At 43.0% G+C, this 20,859-nt stretch overlaps 1 protein-coding gene across 1 annotated transcript; it reads left to right on the top strand.

The window, feature by feature from the left end:
- Positions 1-246: 246 nt before the first annotated feature.
- On the top strand, positions 247-19,865 carry API5 (apoptosis inhibitor 5). Its single transcript, XM_029582073.1, has 14 exons — positions 247-448; positions 567-728; positions 842-935; positions 2,706-2,771; positions 3,475-3,626; positions 3,997-4,203; positions 9,066-9,170; positions 9,777-9,866; positions 9,982-10,163; positions 10,541-10,634; positions 13,105-13,161; positions 14,585-14,661; positions 14,840-14,976; positions 15,965-19,865. The coding sequence occupies exons 1-14, from the start codon at positions 380-382 to the stop codon at positions 16,036-16,038; spliced, it is 1,566 nt and encodes a 521-aa protein (XP_029437933.1). The 5' UTR covers positions 247-379; the 3' UTR covers positions 16,039-19,865.
- The last annotated feature ends 994 nt before the right edge of the window (positions 19,866-20,859 follow it).

Here is a 20,859-nt window from a genome sequence, read left to right as displayed (position 1 = left end):
GATTGTGCTTTGGTTTTCAGGGTGCGCTACGTTCAGGTACAGTGGGTACTTCCCCGACCCAGGGGGCTTCCACTCTGTTTGCCCTGAGACAATGCAGTGGGCTGTGAAGTAGGTAAGCGGGGCAAGTCCCTTGCCATTGCCTCCGTCCAAGCGGGGGCTCCCGGCGCCCTCCCCGCCGCGGCCGGCGGGCGGCGCTGTGGCCGGCGGGCGCTCGCGGCCGGAGCCGCTCTTGGTTGCCGTGGGGGGCGGGGCGCAGGCGCGCGGTGCGACGCAGGCGGCCTGAGAGGCGCGCGCCGGAGTCACGCAGCGGCCGAGACGTAGGCCCCGAGCCCCGGAGAAGCGTGAAGGCGGCTCCCGAGCGCCCGCCGCCGCCGCCGCCATGCCCACGGTGGAAGAGCTGTACCGGAACTACGGCATCCTGGCGGACGCCAAGGAGCAGGTGGAGGAGGTGAGGCCGGGCGGGCGTGGGGGTGGGAGGGAGGGAGAGGAGGAGGCCGAGGCCGTGCTGGCGGTAACCGGTCCTTCCGAAACGAGCGCCCCGTAACCCCGCGCCTTGTCTCCGGCAGCACAAGGACGCGTACCAGGGGATCCTGGACGGCGTGAAGGGGGGGCCCAAGGAGAAGCGGCTGGCGGCGCAGTTCATCCCCAAGTTCTTCAAGCACTTCCCCGAGCTGGCGGACGCCGCCATCAACGCCCAGCTGGACCTCTGCGAGGACGAAGACGTCTCTGTAAGCCCCGAAAGCGAGCGAGCGAGCGCGCGCGCGATGCCTTTCCGCGCGGGCTGCTCACGCGCCACCAAATCTGTGCGTTCGTGAGTGATGCCCTCCTTTTGCCTTCCCAGATCCGACGCCAGGCAATCAAAGAGCTGCCGCAGTTTGCCACGGGGGACAACCTTCCCAGGGTTGCGGATATTCTCGCCCAGTTGTTGCAGTCAGGTATGAGCATCTTCATTCCGTGTCAGCTGGACTTGTGTTACCGCTTCAGACCATGCACACTGGCTCTCCTGACCTGGAGGGCTGGGTGGCCTTCATTCTCTCTCTCAGGCTTTACCATAAATTAATTGCTATTTTTCTCATCATAAACTTAGTAGATAAGTAAATAAACACACTCTTGCCTGTTTGTAAACATTTCACAGTGCAAGATAGTAAACAGGAATTCACTCAGAGGTTGCTCTGTGGCCTTCAAACTAGTTTCTGTCTGGGTGAAAACTCTGAATCCATACAGCCTATCTTCTATATACATCCTCAGCAAAAAGTAACAAAAAAATTGACTCCAAAAACTTGTTAGTTAGATTTTAATTGCAGAAGTTTAAAATTACACACCTTTAGTGTGTTAGTTTTGCTCGAGTATGCAAAACTTGGTCTTGTGCCTTTATTCAGGAAATAGGCAACTATCGGACTTGTGTTGTAACATGGAACTGTTGACTACCCTAGATGGTTTCTTCAGCAAGTTTAGTTGTTTGAAGTCACCCCAACTATCCTTACTGCACTAAAAAAAAAAAAAAAAAGAGAGAGATTTTTCAAATACCTTCCATACAGGCCGATTCGGTATAGTGCGCTCAGGCTGAGCGCATCATTAGCCCCCGTCTAGACATGCGTTTTCCATGCACTTACCCTTATACAGTAAGGGGTAATAGCGCGAGGAAAACGCGTGTCCAACCCCCCAAAAACTAATAGCGTGCAACATGCAAATGCATGTTGATGAGCCTATTAGTTAGTCCCATGCGATACAGAAAGTAAAATGTGCAGCCAAGCCGCACATTTTACTTTCAGAAATTAACGCTTGCCAGAAGGCAGGAGTTAATTTTGGCCAGCACCGGGAAAGTGTACAGAAAAGCAGAAAAAACTGCTTTTCTGTACACCCTCCGACTTAATATCGTAGCGATATGAAGTCAGAAGCCCCAAAAATAAAAAAAATTAAAATTCTAAAAAAAAAAAAAAAATCTGCCCGCGGCCCGCAGGTTAGAAGACGGACGCTCAATTTTGCCAGCGTCCGTTTTCCAAACCCGTGGCTGTCAGCGGGTTTGACAACTGCTGCCGGTAAAATTAAGTGTCGACTGTCAAACCGCTGACAGCCGCCACTTCTGTCAATAAGGAGGCGCTAGGGGACGCGCTAGTGTCCCTAGCGCTTCCTTATTACCGCAGGCCCTCATTTAAATACAGAATCGTGCGCCCAGGAGAGTGGGCACTCGCCTTGGAGCGACAGCTCTCCCGCAAATTCTACTGAATCTGCCCGATAGTTCTCTACTGAACCAGGATTACTATTGTGGCATGTTATTCCTGCTTTATAGCACCCTGCAGCCCCAAAGACAGTATTACTACCTGGCAGTCTCCCTCACTGGTTGATGATAAGAGAGACATCTCTTTTTAGATTAACCTTTCAGCACCACTCTCTCACCATCTCCCCTCTATAGAGCTCAAAGGGCTGCCTGCGTCATGCAGCTGAGCCGGGTAGGACAGGATACTCAAACTCTGCTCTTGTGTTACATGATGTTGCAGCTAAGTTATGTGTCATGTTTATGGGGTATACTTTGAAACACTGGGATTTCTAAATGAAACCACTGTTTTTCACTGATGGGCCAGTGTTTTTTTTTTCCTTGTGCCTCGTTTAGGATTGTACACTATTATTTTACTGTAATTTAGTGGCTACACTGAGTATTTTGTTAGAAAATATGGATTCTCAATATGTACTTTTTCTCTCCACAGATGATTCTGCAGAATTTAACTTGGTGAACAGTGCTCTACTGAGCATATTTAAGTTGGACGCTAAAGGTAAAGAGTTGTTTCTCTGAAATAACTCACCATGCCTTCAAAAATATTCTTGCAAAACAAGGTGCTGTGCATTTTTCCATAGATTACTGTTTTTGAAGAGAGCATTGGTAGGCAATCACTCTAGTCTGAAAGCAGAGGTCTTTACTTATTTAAAGGTATTTATATACCGTCATAACTATAGATTGACCAAAACGGTTTACAATTGATAATAAAATACAACTAAATATCATCATAACTGTAAAAAAAATATTACATAAGTTGCTAACTAATTAGCTTAAACCTGGGGATAGAAGAATGACCAAGATAACCGCATTTATGTATCTTACACTTGTCCAAAAGGTCAGTTACTTGCTGGCTTGGTTGCTCAAGATGTGAGTGCTGAAGACCAACCATGACATCGCAGCTTCTCTCTTTCATAAGTAGCCGTTGCATTGAATAATTTTATGAAGGGAGTATGAATATCTTTGGAGGGAAGCACCACTTTTTGTGAGTTTCCACACCAATAGCAGGATAATATAGCAGTGTTTCTATGCAATGTGCACGCTTTGCACTCTTGTTCATTGCTTTATACTTCTTGTGGTAAACCACCTGTCAGGAATCCTCTCCATATGAAATGTGGGTTTGAATTGTTTATGCTAAATGAGTATCACTATCAAACACTGTGGCATGGTCTGTCTGTAATGGAACATTCTTAAATGTCTAGGAACACTGGGGGGCTTATTTAGTCAGATTTTGCAAGGAGAAGATATCGTCCGAGAGCGAGCCATAAAATTCCTGTCATCAAAACTCCGAACCTTGCCAGAGGAGGTGCTCACAAAGGAGGTGGAGGACTTCATATTCACTGAATCTAAAAAGGTGAAGTTTGTGCATCTCTTGTCCAGCTTTTCTGATGTTTATCTGTCCAAGGACAAGAAGTAGTTAGCTGTGAGTATTATGGGGTCAGAGCTAGAAGGTCAGGGGCTTTTACAGGTGCAAATGGAGGTGAACTGGCAGAATTCTGTGATTACCTGGGCCTATAATTTTCTGAGATTTAAATGTACTAAGCTGGGAGAGGTGAGGGGCATGATTAGGTAGATGATAAAAGGTACAACATGGCTAAACTGAATTTATTAGGTCATAATTGGAACTTAGTTTACCAGTTCTGTATGGGGTTGACGTTTTCTGAAAGTGAATGAGCTGAAATGACTTTTGGTTCCATCTCTGAAGTTTTATTCTTGTTTTTTAGGTCCTTTATGATGTGACAGGTGAAGAATTTGTTCTGTTTATGAAGATTTTGTCAACACTAAAGAGCTTGCAGACAGTGAGTGGGAGACAGCAGTTGGTAGAGCTGGTATCAGATCAAGCTGGCCTTCAGCAGACGTTCAACCCAGCAGATCCGGATTCAGTGGATCGGCTCTTGCAATGCATGCGACAGGCAGTACCTCTCTTCTCTGTATGTATCTCACTGGTATTGCAGTCAGATTTTATTAATCATTGCATTCATTATATGTACTAATGAAAACATCCCATGTCTGTAACATCAGCCAGAAAGTAAAACAGTACTGGGAACTGTAGTAGTAGAAGGTAACTGCAGTCCATAAGTGCGAGACCCTGGTTAGGCTTTGTGTGGACTAAGGCACATATATATATAAATTTACTCCACTCAGATGCAATAATTGATTTGCCACGATCGAGGAATCCGTTAATGAGGTTAATATGCCCTCCAGGAATGTATGGTGCTAAAAGATAGCAACTTCTACACTATTTTCTATTTAGTTGCCAGGATTTTCTTCTGGGTTCTATACACCTGCCTGCCCTTGACTGTACTTCTGTGCCCAGTGGCACAGGAGTTGGACTAATGCCAAGGAAGAACCAGATTTTCCCCCTTGAGTGTCAAGCCCCAAAGTACAATGATCGTTTTACCCCTGGGGCATTTCAAGCAAGCCTGTTTTCTGACAGGCCGATACAGTACAGTGCGCTCCAGTGGAGCGCACTGTTAACCGGCATTTGGACGCGCGTTTTCGACATGCTAGCCTTACCCCTTATTCAGTAAGGAGTAATAGCGCATCGAAAACACGCATCCAACCCCCCCGAGACTAATAGCGCCCGCAACATGCAAATGTATGTGGATGGCCCTATTAGGTATTCCCGTGCGATTCAGAAAGCAAAATGTGCAGCCAAACCACACATTTTACTTTCAGAAATTAGCGCCTACCCAAAGGTAGGCGCTAATTTCTGCCAGCGCCGGGAAAGTGCACAGAAAAGCAGTAAAAACTGCTTTTCTGTGCACCCTCCGACTTAATATCATGGCAATATTAAGTCGGAGGCCCCAAAAGTTAAAAAAAAAAAAAAAAAAAAAAGTAAAATGGGCCCGTGGCTCGTGGGTTGAAAACCGGACGCTTAGTTTTGCTGGCGTCTGTTCTCAAACCCGCTGACAGCCACGGGTTCGGAAACCGGACGCCGGCAAAATTGAGCATCGGCTGTCAAACTCGCTGACAGCCTCTGCTTCCGTCAAAAAGGAGGCACTAGGGATGCGCTAGTGTCCCTAGTGCCTCTTTTTACTGCGGGACCTAATTTAAATAATTTATTTATTTTATTTTATTAATTTAATTTAAATAAATTAAGTTACTGGATCGCGCACACAGGAGAGTGGGCGCTCTCCCACGTGGTTTACTGTATCGGCCCGTGAGTAAGCAAGGTTGGAATATTTCTAAAGAACTCCGAGTCTGAAAGGAAAAAGGCGGGGGAGATTTGAGATTTAAAGAAAAGTGTTATGTCATCATGTATAAAAGGACGTAAGAAACCAGAAAAAAATGGCACTCTATGATGCTAGAGGGGTTTTTATTAAGAGGTGATACATTCTTAGTTTTGGTATTATGTATAAATGTTGCACTCTATGATGCTAGAGGGATTTTATTAAGAGGTGATACATTCTTAGTTTTGGTATCTTGTATAAAAGTTGCACTCTATGATGCTAGAGGGATTTTATTAAGAGGTGATACATTCTTAGTTTTGGTATCTTGTATAAAAGTTGCACTCTATGATGCTAGAGGGATTTTATTAAGAGGTGATACATTCTTAGTTTTGGTATCTTGTATAAAAGTTGCACTCTATGATGCTAGAGGGATTTTATTAAGAGGTGATACATTCTTAGTTTTGGTATCTTGTATAAAAGTTGCACTCTATGATGCTAGAGGGATTTTATTAAGAGGTGATACATTCTTAGTTTTGGTATCTTGTATAAAAGTTGCACTCTATGATGCTAGAGGGATTTTATTAAGAGGTGATACATTCTTAGTTTTGGTATCTTGTATAAAAGTTGCACTCTATGATGCTAGAGGGATTTTATTAAGAGGTGATACATTCTTAGTTTTGGTATCTTGTATAAAAGTTGCACTCTATGATGCTAGAGGGATTTTATTAAGAGGTGATACATTCTTAGTTTTGGTATCTTGTATAAATGTTGCACTCTATGATGCTAGAGGGATTTTATTAAGAGGTGATACATTCTTAGTTTTGATATCATGTATAAAAGTTGCACTCTATGATGCTAGAGGGATTTTATTAAGAGGTGATACATTCTTAGTTTTGGTATCATGTATAAAAGTTGCACTCTATGATGCTAGAGGGATTTTATTAAGAGGTGATACATTCTTAGTTTTGGTATCTTGTATAAATGTTGCACTCTATGATGCTAGAGGGATTTTATTAAGAGGTGATACATTCTTAGTTTTGGTATCTTGTATAAAAGTTGCACTCTATGATGCTAGAGGGATTTTATTAAGAGGTGATACATTCTTAGTTTTGGTATCATGTATAAAAGTTGCACTCTATGATGCTAGAGGGATTTTATTAAGAGGTGATACATTCTTAGTTTTGGTATCTTGTATAAAAGTTGCACTCTATGATGCTAGAGGGATTTTATTAAGAGGTGATACATTCTTAGTTTTGGTATCATGTATAAAAGTTGCACTCTATGATGCTAGAGGGATTTTATTAAGAGGTGATACATTCTTAGTTTTGGTATCTTGTATAAAAGTTGCACTCTATGATGCTAGAGGGATTTTATTAAGAGGTGATACATTCTTAGTTTTGGTATCATGTATAAAAGTTGCACTCTATGATGCTAGAGGGATTTTATTAAGAGGTGATACATTCTTAGTTTTGGTATCTTGTATAAATGTTGCACTCTATGATGCTAGAGGGATTTTATTAAGAGGTGATACATTCTTAGTTTTGGTATCTTGTATAAAAGTTGCACTCTATGATGCTAGAGGGATTTTATTAAGAGGTGATACATTCTTAGTTTTGGTATCATGTATAAAAGTTGCACTCTATGATGCTAGAGGGGTTTTATTAAGAGGTGATACATTCTTAGTTTTGGTATCTTGTATAAAAGTTGCACTCTATGATGCTAGAGGGATTTTATTAAGAGGTGATACATTCTTAGTTTTGGTATCTTGTATAAAAGTTGCACTCTATGATGCTAGAGGGATTTTATTAAGAGGTGATACATTCTTAGTTTTGGTATCTTGTATAAAAGTTGCACTCTATGATGCTAGAGGGATTTTATTAAGAGGTGAAACATTCTTAGTTTTGGTATCTTGTATAAAAGTTGCACTCTATGATGCTAGAGGGATTTTATTAAGAGGTGAAACATTCTTAGTTTTGGTATCTTGTATAAATGTTGCACTCTATGATGCTAGAGGGATTTTATTAAGAGGTGATACATTCTTAGTTTTGGTATCTTGTATAAAAGTTGCACTCTATGATGCTAGAGGGATTTTATTAAGAGGTGATACATTCTTAGTTTTGGTATTATGTATAAAAGTTGCACTCTATGATGCTAGAGGGATTTTAATAAGAGGTGATACATTCTTAGTTTTGGTATCTTGTATAAAAGTTGCACTCTATGATGCTAGAGGGGTTTTATTAAGAAGTGATACATTCTTAGTTTTGGTATCTTGTATAAAAGTTGCACTCTATGATGCTAGAGGGGTTTTATTAAGAAGTGATACATTCTTAGTTTTGGTATCTTGTATAAAAGTTGCACTCTATGATGCTAGAGGGATTTTATTAAGAGGTGATACATTCTTAGTTTTGGTATCTTGTATAAAAGTTGCACTCTATGATGCTAGAGGGATTTTATTAAGAGGTGATACATTCTTAGTTTTGGTATCTTGTATAAAAGTTGCACTCTATGATGCTAGAGGGATTTTATTAAGAGGTGATACATTCTTAGTTTTGGTATTATGTATAAAAGTTGCACTCTATGATGCTAGAGGGATTTTATTAAGAGGTGATACATTCTTAGTTTTGGTATCTTGTATAAAAGTTGCACTCTATGATGCTAGAGGGATTTTATTAAGAGGTGATACATTCTTAGTTTTGGTATCATGTATAAAAGTTGCACTCTATGATGCTAGAGGGGTTTTATTAAGAGGTGATACATTCTTAGTTTTGGTATCTTGTATAAAAGTTGCACTCTATGATGCTAGAGGGGTTTTATTAAGAGGTGATACATTCTTAGTTTTGGTATCATGTATAAAAGTTGCACTCTATGATGCTAGAGGGGTTTTATTAAGAGGTGATACATTCTTAGTTTTGGTATCTTGTATAAAAGTTGCACTCTATGATGCTAGAGGGATTTTATTAAGAGGTGATACATTCTTAGTTTTGGTATCTTGTATAAAAGTTGCACTCTATGATGCTAGAGGGATTTTATTAAGAGGTGATACATTCTTAGTTTTGGTATCTTGTATAAAAGTTGCACTCTATGATGCTAGAGGGGTTTTATTAAGAGGTGATACATTCTTAGTTTTGGTATCATGTATAAAAGTTGCACTCTATGATGCTAGAGGGGTTTTATTAAGAGGTGATACATTCTTAGTTTTGGTATCTTGTATAAAAGTTGCACTCTATGATGCTAGAGGGGTTTTATTAAGAGGTGATACATTCTTAGTTTGGTATCATGTATAAAAGTTGCACTCTATGATGCTAGAGGGGTTTTATTAAGAGGTGATACATTCTTAGTTTTGGTATCTTGTATAAAAGTTGCACTCTATGATGCTAGAGGGGTTTTATTAAGAGGTGATACATTCTTAGTTTTGGTATCTTGTGTAAAAGTTGCAGTGCATGACTGTGATGGGATGTTTTGAATGCGCTTAGTCTGAGACGTCTTTTCTCTTAGGATGTAAGATTTCCTCCGCTGTTCATTGGGCATTCACATTCATGTTTTCTGCATGGGAAACGCCTTGCTGTCTTTTTTAATTCACATCTGTATGGGGTTTTTTTCTGCCTACACTCCTTTTACAGAAAAACGTTCATTCCACCAAGTTTGTGACTTACTTCTGCGAGCATGTGCTGCCGAACCTCAGCTCCCTGACCAGCCCAGCGGAGGGCATTGATATCCAGTTAGAGGTAAGGGGAAGCAAAGGCTTGGATAGAGCAGACAGGAGTTGGAATCTGTATTTTAATCTGAAAAGAAGAGTTTTTTGGAGCCTCTGTGGACCTGCGTGCCAGTGGCTCAGTGTCTGAGACAGGCTGAGTACCACAGAGCTGATATTTTCTTCATGAAATCGTAGAACAGATTTTACAGGTTTGATTTCTCTTCTTTATTAATTAGCAGTCTTGGACTAATGATTAGAGCAGTGGCCGAGAAGTCGGGGAAGCCAGGGTTCAAATTCCACTGCCACCACTTCCCCCTCCATTGCCTGAGCTGGAAACTTATGGCCCTCCTTACTTATAGAGAATGGGAGAAATTCTTTCAGTAAACAGGCCTCTTAGGTTGCAAACCTACTGTATCTGAATGGTAACTCAGCTTGAGCTCGGTTTTGGAAAGTTGTGAAATTTTACCTTAACATCCCATTTAAACATCCTCTCTCACTGTCAGTGCCCATTATATAAACAGTTTTCATTTTCGTTTAATGGAGCTGTTGTTGATTATTACCTCGACCCTCTTTAGTATTGTGTCGTGGATAAACAGGAATAACTAATAGACCCTGACTGGCTCCTCTTCTGCTGCAGGTGTTGAAGTTGCTTGCAGAAATGAGTTCCTATTGTGGAGATATGGAGAAACTGGAGTCCAACTTAAAGAAACTGTTTGACAAGTTACTGGTAAGGATTTTTATTTTTTGTAAGCTCAGCAGTTAAAAACATAATCGACCGAAGGTAGCCATTTTGTTCCCCATGAGTAGTCCTTGGCGAACGTTTCCTCTCTTGTGGCCTGCAGGAATACATGCCCCTTCCTCCCGAAGAAGCCGAGAATGGAGAAAATGCTGGGAATGAGGAGCCGAAGCTGCAGTTCAGTTACGTGGAGTGCCTGCTGTTCAGCTTTCACCAGCTGGGCCGCAAGCTTCCTGACTTCCTGACGGACAGGCTGAATGCAGAGACACTGAAAGACTTCAAGATCAGGTGTGTGCATGTGAGGGCAGTGCGCAGACGCATCCCACGTGGGCCTGAGATGTCCCAGAGCCTTCTCAGCATTTCCCATGGGAAGATGTGTGCTGAGATGTTCTGTATGAGTCCTGCACTTCAGCAGGGACTTTAACTGAGTTTTCAGCAGGATGGACACTTTTTTTTTGGGGGGGGGGGGGGGGGGGGAACTTGCTATAAAAGTAGCAATTTTTTTTTTTTTTTTGGCATTTATTTAAAGAAGTCTCAAGAACTATTGGTCTGTAATTCTTAAAATTATTAAAGCTGGCCTTTCCAGTTGCATGGATTTGCATCATGTTTCTCAGTGTTTCTTCAATAGTCACCTGTCTATAATTGGCCTGTATTGGAATTTTTAGGTTACAGTATTTTGCGCGAGGGTTGCAAGTGTATATCCGACAGCTTCGCCTGGCTCTCCAAGGTAAAACTGGTGAAGCCTTGAAGACGGAAGAGGTGAGAGCTCCGTTTCAGTATATGACAAGACAAATACTGTGTGAGGATGAGTACATGTCTCTGCAGAGAGATCGCGAGCCAGTGGCTTTGCTTCAGGAGCTCCTGTCTAGGAGGCAGGGGATGGACTCAGTGGCATCCAGGTCCCTTCTGTGATTCTGTGACATCCCCAACATGGCTAAAATGGGGATTTTAAAGATGCTGGTATTGATTTAACATCCGTAATGCAGCAGGAAAGATAAAACATGGAAAGACAGGATTAGCTGTTCTGCCGAGCTCCTGCCGAGTCTCTTGGACTCTACAGTTATCGAGTATCAACTCTTAAACTGTGGCACATTGTGGCACTCTTTGCTTTAAAGATTGTAGGAAAGGCTTAACTAAGCTGGCAAAAGTGCCACTGAGATAATAATAAAAGCTCTGCCTTTTTTATCAGCCCTGTCACTGGCCCTGTAACCACTCCAGGCACCATTTACTTGGCATTTTTGCCATATTGCAAAACTGGAGAAAACCATAAGCAAATTGTACCCACGTATGTGAAAGAGTTTGATAGATGGCAAAGGAATGGCATTTATTCAGGATGCCCTGAGTCCTGTGCTAGCTACAGGCAGCCGTGCCCTTCACATGCCAGCCTCTCCGTGCTTCCTGCTGTGCAGGACTCCTGAAATGGATCCTGATCTCAGTGTGGGCACACATTAGAGCCTGAGAGCTGGGATTGGTTTTTAATTCATTTACCTTTTAAAATTATATTTGTTTGTTATAGCACAAGCTACTTACAGAGCCCAATAAATGCAGTGAATCTCTGTGTAAGGTTAATGATGCAGAACCTGACTGTAATGTGTGAGCTGTGCATTCAGCTTTTGGGGATTCTCCTTCTGCGGGAAGCACCCCATATATAGGACATGCACTTGAGTGTGGAGCAAGCATTTCTTTTCCAGGTTTACAGGGCGAGTTTAGGCACCAAGGTAGTAAATAATGTGCAGAAACTCACCTCTGGGGTGGTGCGATTAGAATTTGTACCTAAGATTTGGGGGGGGGGGGGGGGGGGGGGGGGGGGGGGGGGGGGGGTTGGGTTGTGGGGTTTTTTTGTTTTTTTTTAATGAATTAATAGGTTCCTAATCTGTGACTCAGCTAGTCCAGTGATATTTTGTTCTCGTGTGACAAGTAGTGAGCTGCTTCCTGCTCAGTGCCATGCATTTCTGTGCTGCAGAAGAGGCATCATGCATAAACTTTGCTCTCCTCCATCTGCAGGATTAGGAATGTGGATGGGGGAGGCAATGCTGTGACAGTGAATCAAGAGCAGATTTTCAGGTCTAGGCCAGGTGCACACAGCTTTCAGGTGGGTGGAGGAATGTGGAGAAAGCGAAGAGAGAAAAGAGCCCTTGAATGACACACTGTGCTCTTCACCTCTGAAAACATGTAGAATTGATTGCTCCTCTGGCACAGTTGATTCCCCCGAGCAGAGAGTCCTTCTGTGTCAGCAGCACCCAGAGGTGTAAGGGTGGTTCCTGAACATACCCAGATCAGTCCAGACGAGTGGGTTTATGCATCCCTTCCAGCAGATGGAGGCAGAGAAGAAAAACTTTATGGCACTTCTACGTAACCCAGAGTGCCAACATAAGAACCAGGTCAGACCTGTTTCCAACAGTGGCCAATCCAACTGCAGTCCCTCAGTATTTCTCTGTCTCCAGCAGATGGTAGAGGAGGTGCAAACCTGCAGTCCTGACTGAAAGTGGAGACTTGGAGATTTTAAAGTTGGATTCAGCTCCCTCCTCAGGCTCCTGCACTACAGGAGAGGAGTCGCAGGAATCCGAGCAGGTCTTTCGGGTTCCCGCTCGGTGTAGGAAGCTTTGGTACATCCCACTTGTCTGGATTGATCTGGGTTTTGTTCAGGAAAGGAAAATTGGTTCTTACCTGCTAATTTTCATTTCTGTAAAACCACAGATCAGTCTTGCTGCCGAAAGACTGGTTTTCCTGGTATATTAAAGATTTTCTTACCAATTATTCTGTTTGCTTTTTGTTGGATCAAGTGGTGGTCTGAGTTATGTTGGTCTCCAGTTCAAGGGTATCCAACCCTGGGGTTTTTCGGTTCACCCTGTTTTAGGGCAGTGCTTTCTAATCTTGGCTTGGGTACAGGTCAGTACTGAGGGACTGCAGGTGGCACTCGGTTGTGTAGCAGGGCCTCAAAGGTTTTGTTCTCTGCCTCCACCTGCTGGTAGGGATGCAAAACCCACTCGTCTGGACTGATCTGGGGTATTGCAGGTAAGAACCAGTTTTCCTTGATGGAGCTTTTGGTTGAAGCTGGCTAAAGTGGATGAAAGGACTGTAGAGTAGCAGGGGCAGAGTGAGATGGGAAAAAATTGGAGAAGTCCTTTGTATTGAGAGATTGCTGAGAAGACTCAGCTGCAACTTTTCTTCTGTAGCATTGCCAACATATTGCACACATCAACTTGTGGGGATTTTATTTTCTTTGCAGAACAAAATCAAAGTTGTAGCCTTGAAAATAACCAATAACATCAATGTCTTAATCAAGGTAATTATCTGTCTTTGTTTTATTCTTTAATTTGACCTCAACATAGGCGAGGTAGAAAAATATTTAAATGGAGCAGGCTAGCCTTGTTGATCTGATTCTCTTGTGGTGTCCTTAGATCGCCAGTGCATGAACACACAGAGCGAAGTGAAGATAGGCCCAGCTGCCAGTCCCTGCATCACTGCAGCACGTTTTCTGACCCTGGCCGATCCTCACTTGCTTTTTGTCTTGATTACTTGCCAAACCCGCGTGATGGAGATTTGCTGCAGGGAGCCCATTGCTCAGAAAGCAGGCCAGGCCCAGAGCTTTCATTTAGATAAGCTCTGCGCTAATGTAATTGGGTTAGGACCTCTGGTTTTATATGGATTTTGGCAGCGTTGTGTATTTTTAATCGCAAAGGCTTTCCAGCTTTTATCATCATCATACTTTTGAAGGTGTAATATTTAAAGCAAGCATCATGGAGTTTTGGGCTGAATAATAAACCTTACTGCTGTGGCCCAAATGGTGGTGTAGAGTGTACTAAATTCCAAGGGATGCTGTGGAATGAGCTTACACTGTGAACTATTTGTAATCTGTACTGTTGCACCTCAGGCCAGGGGTGAGTATTAGAAGTGCAGTAATAGCACCCTTATGATATGGAAGCGGCCCGCTATGTTGCAGAGCACTGGGCAGCACGTCACGCTGATCGTGCTGTTATATGCGCTGGGCTGTGGTATGGCTGTCTTTGCTACGGGCTCCAGTATAGAACAAACTGCTTTTATTGGTGACTCTAAGACTTGAAAACTAAAAGTAATCCATAACTACAGACCAGGCTTGGTCCTGAAATGCCACAGGCAGGTCTGGGTTTTAGGATATCCACAAGGAATATGCATATGAGAGATTTGCAATCCATGGATAACCTGGTTGTAGCGCTCCATGATGAGAGTTGCCTGCCCTGCCATAGACTAATTGAGCAGCTGGCCCTGAAGGCAGTCATCCCTGATCCCAGTGCACTTGCTTTCCTATTCACGGTTGAATCACAGGCCTGCTTACAGTTGAGAAAAGCAGCAGGCATTGGGAACTGGTAGAGTGTACTTCCATTACCCCAGTGGAGTCTGTGGTACTACAGAGTTTGGATATGCAGCTTTTGGGAGGTGTAAAATATGGAAGGGAGCAATAGCAAAAAAAAAAAAGCCACGCTTGAGAACTTTCTGCAGCCCTATGTGCTAATCAAACAGCAGCTAACTGGGTGCACTTTCAGTGATTAACCAAGGGAAGAGGAGGGAGAGTCTCCAGAATCAGTCTAATGCCATTTTGTTCCATGAACATTTCTTTTCTGTAGTACAGCACGTGGGAGAGCCATCCTCCCACCGTACCCATCAATGTGAGCAGGAATCCTGGGATGCTCCTATTTGCACTAATTTCATGTCTTAATTTTCCACCTTAGGATCTGTTTCACATTCCTCCCTCGTACAAGAGCACAGTGACACTGTCCTGGAAGCCTGTGCAGAAGGCCGAGGCAGGGTACGGCTCTCCTGGAAATCTGTTGTATGTGTGCATGCAATGGTTACATAATAGTTTCTTGACTTTACCATGTGTATTCTTGCATATGTAGTGGGCATTCGATGTCCTGCATAGGTTCATCTCTCATGTTTCTGGGTATGATACAGCTTAGCTTGAGTAATACTTCGTTTCCTGACAGGCAAAAGAGAACAAGTGAAGACACGACCTCCAGTTCACCCCCGAAGAAACCGGTACCAGGACCAAAAAGAGACGCCAGACAAATTTATAACCCTCCCAGTGGCAAATACAGTGGCAACCTAAGTAACTTTTCTTATGGTAAGTTGAAGGTTTATAAAATAAAAACCAGAAAAACGTGGTATTGTCCAAGTTAGAATCCACTGAGATGCCTTATATCCTTACTTGTTTTTCAGCACCCCAAAAACACTGAACAGTATTGAGGGCTTCTGCAACGAAAACTCTGATTTTATTTTAAGTCTGAAGCCCAAGAAACTCTTATAGTTTAGGGACTTGTGTGCCGCAATGCAAGCAATATTCTAAAGTCTTTAAAGAGTAGCATTATTGGATCTGCAGAAGGGACCGCTGTGGTCTTGAATGTTCGTGTTGGATCATCTTTTAGTTATGTTCTAATCTAATAAGAGGCTTCACAGCCTAAGGAGAGTTTAATGTAATTTGTGTCACTGCTGTGCATAGAATTGCTCCTAGAGTGCTGTAGCTGGACTTGAACAGAGCCAGCTTTATCGTTCAGGATGCTGCAGAACAGATTCTCAAAGCCCAGACCTGCATCACAAGTTCTTCCTTCTAAACCTTTATTTATTTTGGGAAGTCTCCTGTGATTGCAGGAATAACTTGCGGGCTTAGCATGTCACTGAAGATTTGGGTCACCAGACAGCCCCAGGTCATCGGGGATATGCTGAGCCAGTCCTGGTTTTGTCCTGCTGCATAAAAGGAATGTTTGTTTTAAATTCCCTGAGAAAAGCAGGATTGCAAGTCCATCAATGGATGGATTTGATAGTTCAATGCCAAGACTGCTCCTGACTGCTTGGGGTTAGCCATAACCTGTGGTAGATGACGTCGGAATTGATTCTGACAGCAAGTTTAACATTTTTCACTACAAGTTCTATGGTAAATTCAGTGTTGGGGTGGCCAATTCAAGAACTTATTATCTGTGACCAGGAAACTCTTTTGTGAACTGATCAGCTTCTTGTAAAAGAGAGGGAAGGGGGGGGTGCACATTGTGAACAAGCAGTGAGACTGCTTTAGAAATCTTCTGACTAAATCCTGTGCATGCTGTAAATTTTCACAGAGCAGAGAGGAGGCTTCCGGGGAGGCCGCAGCAGAGGCTGGGGCGGTCGAGGGAGCCGGGGACGGACCTATTGAAGAAGTGGAGCCTGCCCTCCCGTGCTCTCCTAGGCTGCAGAGTGTACAGAATGCATCGTTTCTCTGTGACACATCTGGAGTGCACCTTCCAGGACTGCCTTCAGCAAAAGACTTGCAACAACAAAATGTTCTTTATACCTTCGTATGTATGAGCCACCTTTTCTATTGGACTAGCAGCTTGTCCATGCCAAGTCGCACTCATATTTTTGAATGCTCATAGTTCTCAGTAAGGTTTTTTTTTTGGGGGGGGGGGAGAGTTTTGGCAGTGGCATAGGATTTATTCCCCTCGTTGATATACAGTGAAACTTGTGTTAATGTCCCTTGTCTATGAATGGGCATCGAGCTGCATAGACCTCTCATAGTTTGCTCCATATTTTTCTCAATGCATCTCCACTGTGGATGAAGTCTCTGTAAAGCAGTCCGCTGTCCAGAAGACAGGACTCCGTGGTGTATTGTCTGAGAAGCTGCAGCTGGAATTCAGTTATCCCAGCTCATGCCTATGTTAGCTGGTCACTTTTTTAAATCAGCCGAAAGACACCGAGGAAATGTGTAAAGTGCTTTCTGGGGTCTTCGCGTTTTCAAATAAAAGAAAATGTTAAATTTAGGAGCTACGCAAGTGAACAGAACAGCCCGTTTTTACTTCCTTTGGCCAAGATTCCTGGCCATGCTGCGAGTGCCAACCAAATGGAAAGCAGCTCTCTGATTGGCAAAGCAAGCTGCCACTGCTTTCCAATTGGTTAGTTTGTAATCCAGCAAGAAGACGCTGCTTTTGAGGAAATCTTTACAGCTGATACTCTGTATAGTCTGGCGGTACACGTTTCCAGATGAGGCAGACTGGTATTTTTCCCTAGAACCATCTGTGCCAAGCCTTATAAAAAGCATGGCAGCTGCATTTAGGGGCAGAGAGAGAGAGCTTTAGCAGGTCTTACATCCTCATCTGGCATTGTGAAAAGGTGCAGAGAGAGGTTGCACCTGTTTACGTTCGCCAATAATGTTTAATCCTATTTGTCTTTGGGGAAGGGAGAAGTCAGTTCTGATGTGGGCCCCAGCAGGCTCGCCTGTTCTTCAGCATTAGGGCTAATGCATGGTGCTGGGAGCGACTGCATATGCTGTGAAAATTCCAGTAAGACCAGAGATTGCTACAATTGATCGGCTTCCTTCAGGCAATCCTGAGCAGATTTGGTGCTCGGTAAGTCACCGGGAAAGGATCAAGTCTGCATTGCCTGAAATCTATCTGAATATTTCCTCAGTTCAGCATAAAGTCTTTTTTTTTTTAACTGCTTGTGACTTTTCTGAAGCTCAGCGCTGCCCAATTACTGTAAATTTTCACTTTTATTTTCTCAACCTGTTGGTTGAAAACTGAAACAGATTCTGGTTGTACATTGGTTTGTTCTTAAATTTGATGCGTCTTCGCTTTAAACCATGTAGACCTGGACCAGATCTCAATTGAATTGGGGTTTCCTTTTGTTTTTTGGTGGGGGGTGTGGAGAGGCATGAGAGATATTTATTTTGTATCACTGTCTTCTCAGGTCATTCTTCCAAGAAATTAGCATTTGTAAAGGTTTATGAAAAAGTGACTGTGTTTGTTCTGGTGGCAAGAAAAGAGGTGAATTTTAATCAGTGCTTTAGAAAGGTTTTGATACAATCTTGACCTTTGGTTTTTCCTCTTGGGATTGCACTTTTTATTGTAAAACAGTCAGACTGAGCAGTCTCCCTTGGGCTCTGAAAGCTGATAATGTGCCCTCATTTAAATAACGTCTGGAGAAAGAAATCCAGAGAGGTCAGCAGCAGCAATTTCTTCCACTTGGGTGAGGAGGATCCCTGACCAGCAAAAGGCTGGAGGTCCCATGTGGCAGTAGCAGAGCTCTATGATGTCCCTGAGCACTGTGGTGTTTTAACTGGCAGGTGCTGGGCTTTTGCACACACCTGGACCAATGTTACCAGCAGCCAAGATAAGGACTGTCGCCCAAAAATCTGTTTAATGCAGAGCAAGGTTTGAGCTTCTCTGACCGTTAGGGCTCCTAGCCTCGTTTAAAAATGCATTTCATAGGCTTGTAAACCCTGTGAAATGCTTGTCCTGTGATTTGGAAAGGAAGGGGTGGCTTCCCCAGCTTGACCTCCTCCCAGGTTTCTTTGCTGTGTGATTGTGAGGCGGTGCCTTCAGCCATATCTGGGGGAGTAATAGGAGCAGATTAATTGCTGGTCTTCAGAGGCTTAAGCCATGAGCAGTAGAAGCAGCTCTGCCTCTTCTCGCACATCTTACGTTTATTTTAAGACTGAATATAAGTGGAAAAAATCTGGGGAATTGTCACTTTTGCCCATCCATTGCCATTGAAGCAAATTTTAAATAGGAAGTAACACATGGGAATCTCTTTGGTGCATGCTGACTGGCACGAGCATGGATTACTAAGTAAGTGCAAACTGCTGTGTCTCTCCCCTGCCTGTTCTCTTACCGTCTTTTTATCCTAGCAGTATCGTTTTTTAAATGATGGTATCTTCTTGCTGTTAATTTCTCCTGGTAATTTTAAATCACTGCAGCATTTCAGGGGATTCATTGTGCGATTATCTTTCTTTCCTCCAGCTATTAGACAAAGCTTAATAGCTCCCATACAAAATAAATGACCATTTCCTTTCTCTCTGGCTAGTCTCCGCTCTTGTTGCCAGTCTGTGAGTGAGCCTCACTAGGAACCCCTGCAGCCCTGGCCTACAGTGCCCTATAATTGTCAGCCATGATTTCTCCTGCTCTTTTTCTTGCTTTTGCAGGTCATAGCTTTTCTGTGGCCATCATGGTGCAGTCCCTGGCACCTCATAGAATGCCTGCTAATGGAGTCGGTGACCTGTCCGTTTTCATAGGCCATTGTTTAAATTGACCCCTGCTGAAACAACAGTAGGAATACGGCTGAAATATTAGAGGGTAGGGCTTAGACAGGAGCTGTCCCATTAGGAGGATATTAGAATCGGGTACTGGAGAGACACAGGTGTAAAAAGGTTCAGATCACTTTGATATATCCCTTCCGCTGCAGCACACAGTTATCTGATATTCCCCTGGTCCTGGTTTCAGCAGGCAAAACAACATCCATGTAAAACTTCAAAGCATGCTGGGCACTAGATTTCTAATCAATACCAGATCACAGGAGCTGCTGCCATGCCCAGGAATGCTTGTTGCTTGCTTAGACTTGACTCATTGAGGATTTTCTCTCATTCTCAATCATGCCAGTCTGCCCTTTGGTTTTTCTGGAAGGTATCTCTCATTACACCTGCATGCGGAACCAATTTAAACTCAAAGGTAGTTTTACAAACACGTTTGACACATGACCATACATTTGGAAAATGCCCTCGTCTTTGGCTGTTGATTCATCCCCTTCCGTTTGAGAGTATTTAAAAATTCTGCCTGTGGGTCCTCTTTTGTTTCTACCCATTGGCTAATGTCCATCCTCCCCCTAGAATACCAGGAATAGAATAGGGTGGCATGAAAGTGCTCCTCCGCACGTGCTGATGTTATGCTGAGTATTACAGTAGGGCCTGTAACGGTCTGTCCTGGTCCTCGTTGGTACCCGCACAGCCGTTTGAATTTCTGATCCTGTTTATAGAATGTTTAGGTATCGGGTACGTCTTATTGTCACTCTTAGAAATAATCCCCTTTTTTCAAATAAGGTAGAGCAGTGACTATTATTGCAGCTGCAGGAAAAAAAAGGATAAAGCATAAAAGGAAAAGGATAACTTGTTAAAGAACATTTCTAATGCAGTACAGGTCTCATTTTTACTTTCTTGTTGACTTGTAAATGTTCTCATATGCTTTTTTGAAATAAATTCATTTTCTAATTTTGTTTGAATGTTTGTCTTTATTCCTTCAAACATTTGCAGCAGCTTCATGAGGTTTCGTTTTTATCCACAAAGCATTTAATGTCTGTTGCCCATTTTAGTTGTCATTGTTTTATTTACTGCTGCAGCTACTTTGTGACGTTTGTTTCCACAGTATCTGAGAATAAAAAACAAACAGGATAAGGGAGGACAATCTGATTGTATAAGCTGAGTAACAGCAACAGCCTCTGTCATAGAAAACAAACTGCACCTGGCACTGGGCCAGACCTCTGCACTATTTCCAAGGATGGGGAAATACTGTGAAGTGTAGGACATGTGTAATTGAGATGTCATAGTGGAGAGTGCCTGCTGAGCTGGGGTGTACTGTGTGGTGGCAGAGTAGATTGGACAATTCAGAGAGAGGGTGGCGGATAGTACAGACAGATGGGCAGAGTTTAATTTCTATATATGGCAGAGGGTGGCTTAGACAATAGAGATTGGTTAAATGGGAGCAGAGGTGGAGCTCAATTTACATATGAGCTATGTAGGTGGACAACTTTCCTCTTTATTGTATAGTTAGAGAAAGTCATAATACCAACAAGCACGAGCCTATTGAAGAGGTATGTATAATGTGCAAGATCTGTGTTAGATTAAACCAGGGATATGCAACTGGTCCTTCAGTGCCACAACCAGGTCTGGTTTTCAAGAAATCTACAATGAATATGCATGAGATAGAGTTGCATCCCTTAGAGGCAGTGCATGCGTCTTCATTTTGGAAGATGCATGCACCTGTGTGTGGTACTCCAACCCGTGTTAAACCGATCTCATCAGCTTCACTACTTTCATAGATCAGGTTGGCTTATGTAGTAAAGTGCTGTTTCATAAAGAACTGTTTCTTTTCTCAGAAGATGAATCTGATGAGTTTCCTATCCAGTTCTGACATGGTAATCCAAAATAAAACTTTTATAAAGGTTTGGAAGCAAAACTGTTCCTTTAAATTCTCAGTGCCTGCAGGAGCCC

Source organism: Rhinatrema bivittatum, chromosome 17 (assembly GCF_901001135.1).
Source record: "Rhinatrema bivittatum chromosome 17, aRhiBiv1.1, whole genome shotgun sequence".
Classification (NCBI taxonomy): Eukaryota; Metazoa; Chordata; class Amphibia; order Gymnophiona; family Rhinatrematidae; genus Rhinatrema; species Rhinatrema bivittatum.
Note: the sequence above shows the minus strand (reverse complement) of the source record. Positions and strands in the feature narration are given on the sequence as shown.

Bases quoted from the DNA above. Each gene is read 5' to 3' on its own strand.
- API5 (XM_029582073.1), top strand. From the start codon at position 380: ATGCCCACGGTGGAAGAGCTGTACCGGAACTACGGCATCCTGGCGGAC. The intron at 449-566 runs GTGAGGCCGGGC...TGTCTCCGGCAG, and splicing joins CCAAGGAGCAGGTGGAGGAG to CACAAGGACGCGTACCAGGG. The intron at 14,662-14,839 runs GTACGGCTCTCC...GTTTCCTGACAG, and splicing joins GTGCAGAAGGCCGAGGCAGG to GCAAAAGAGAACAAGTGAAG.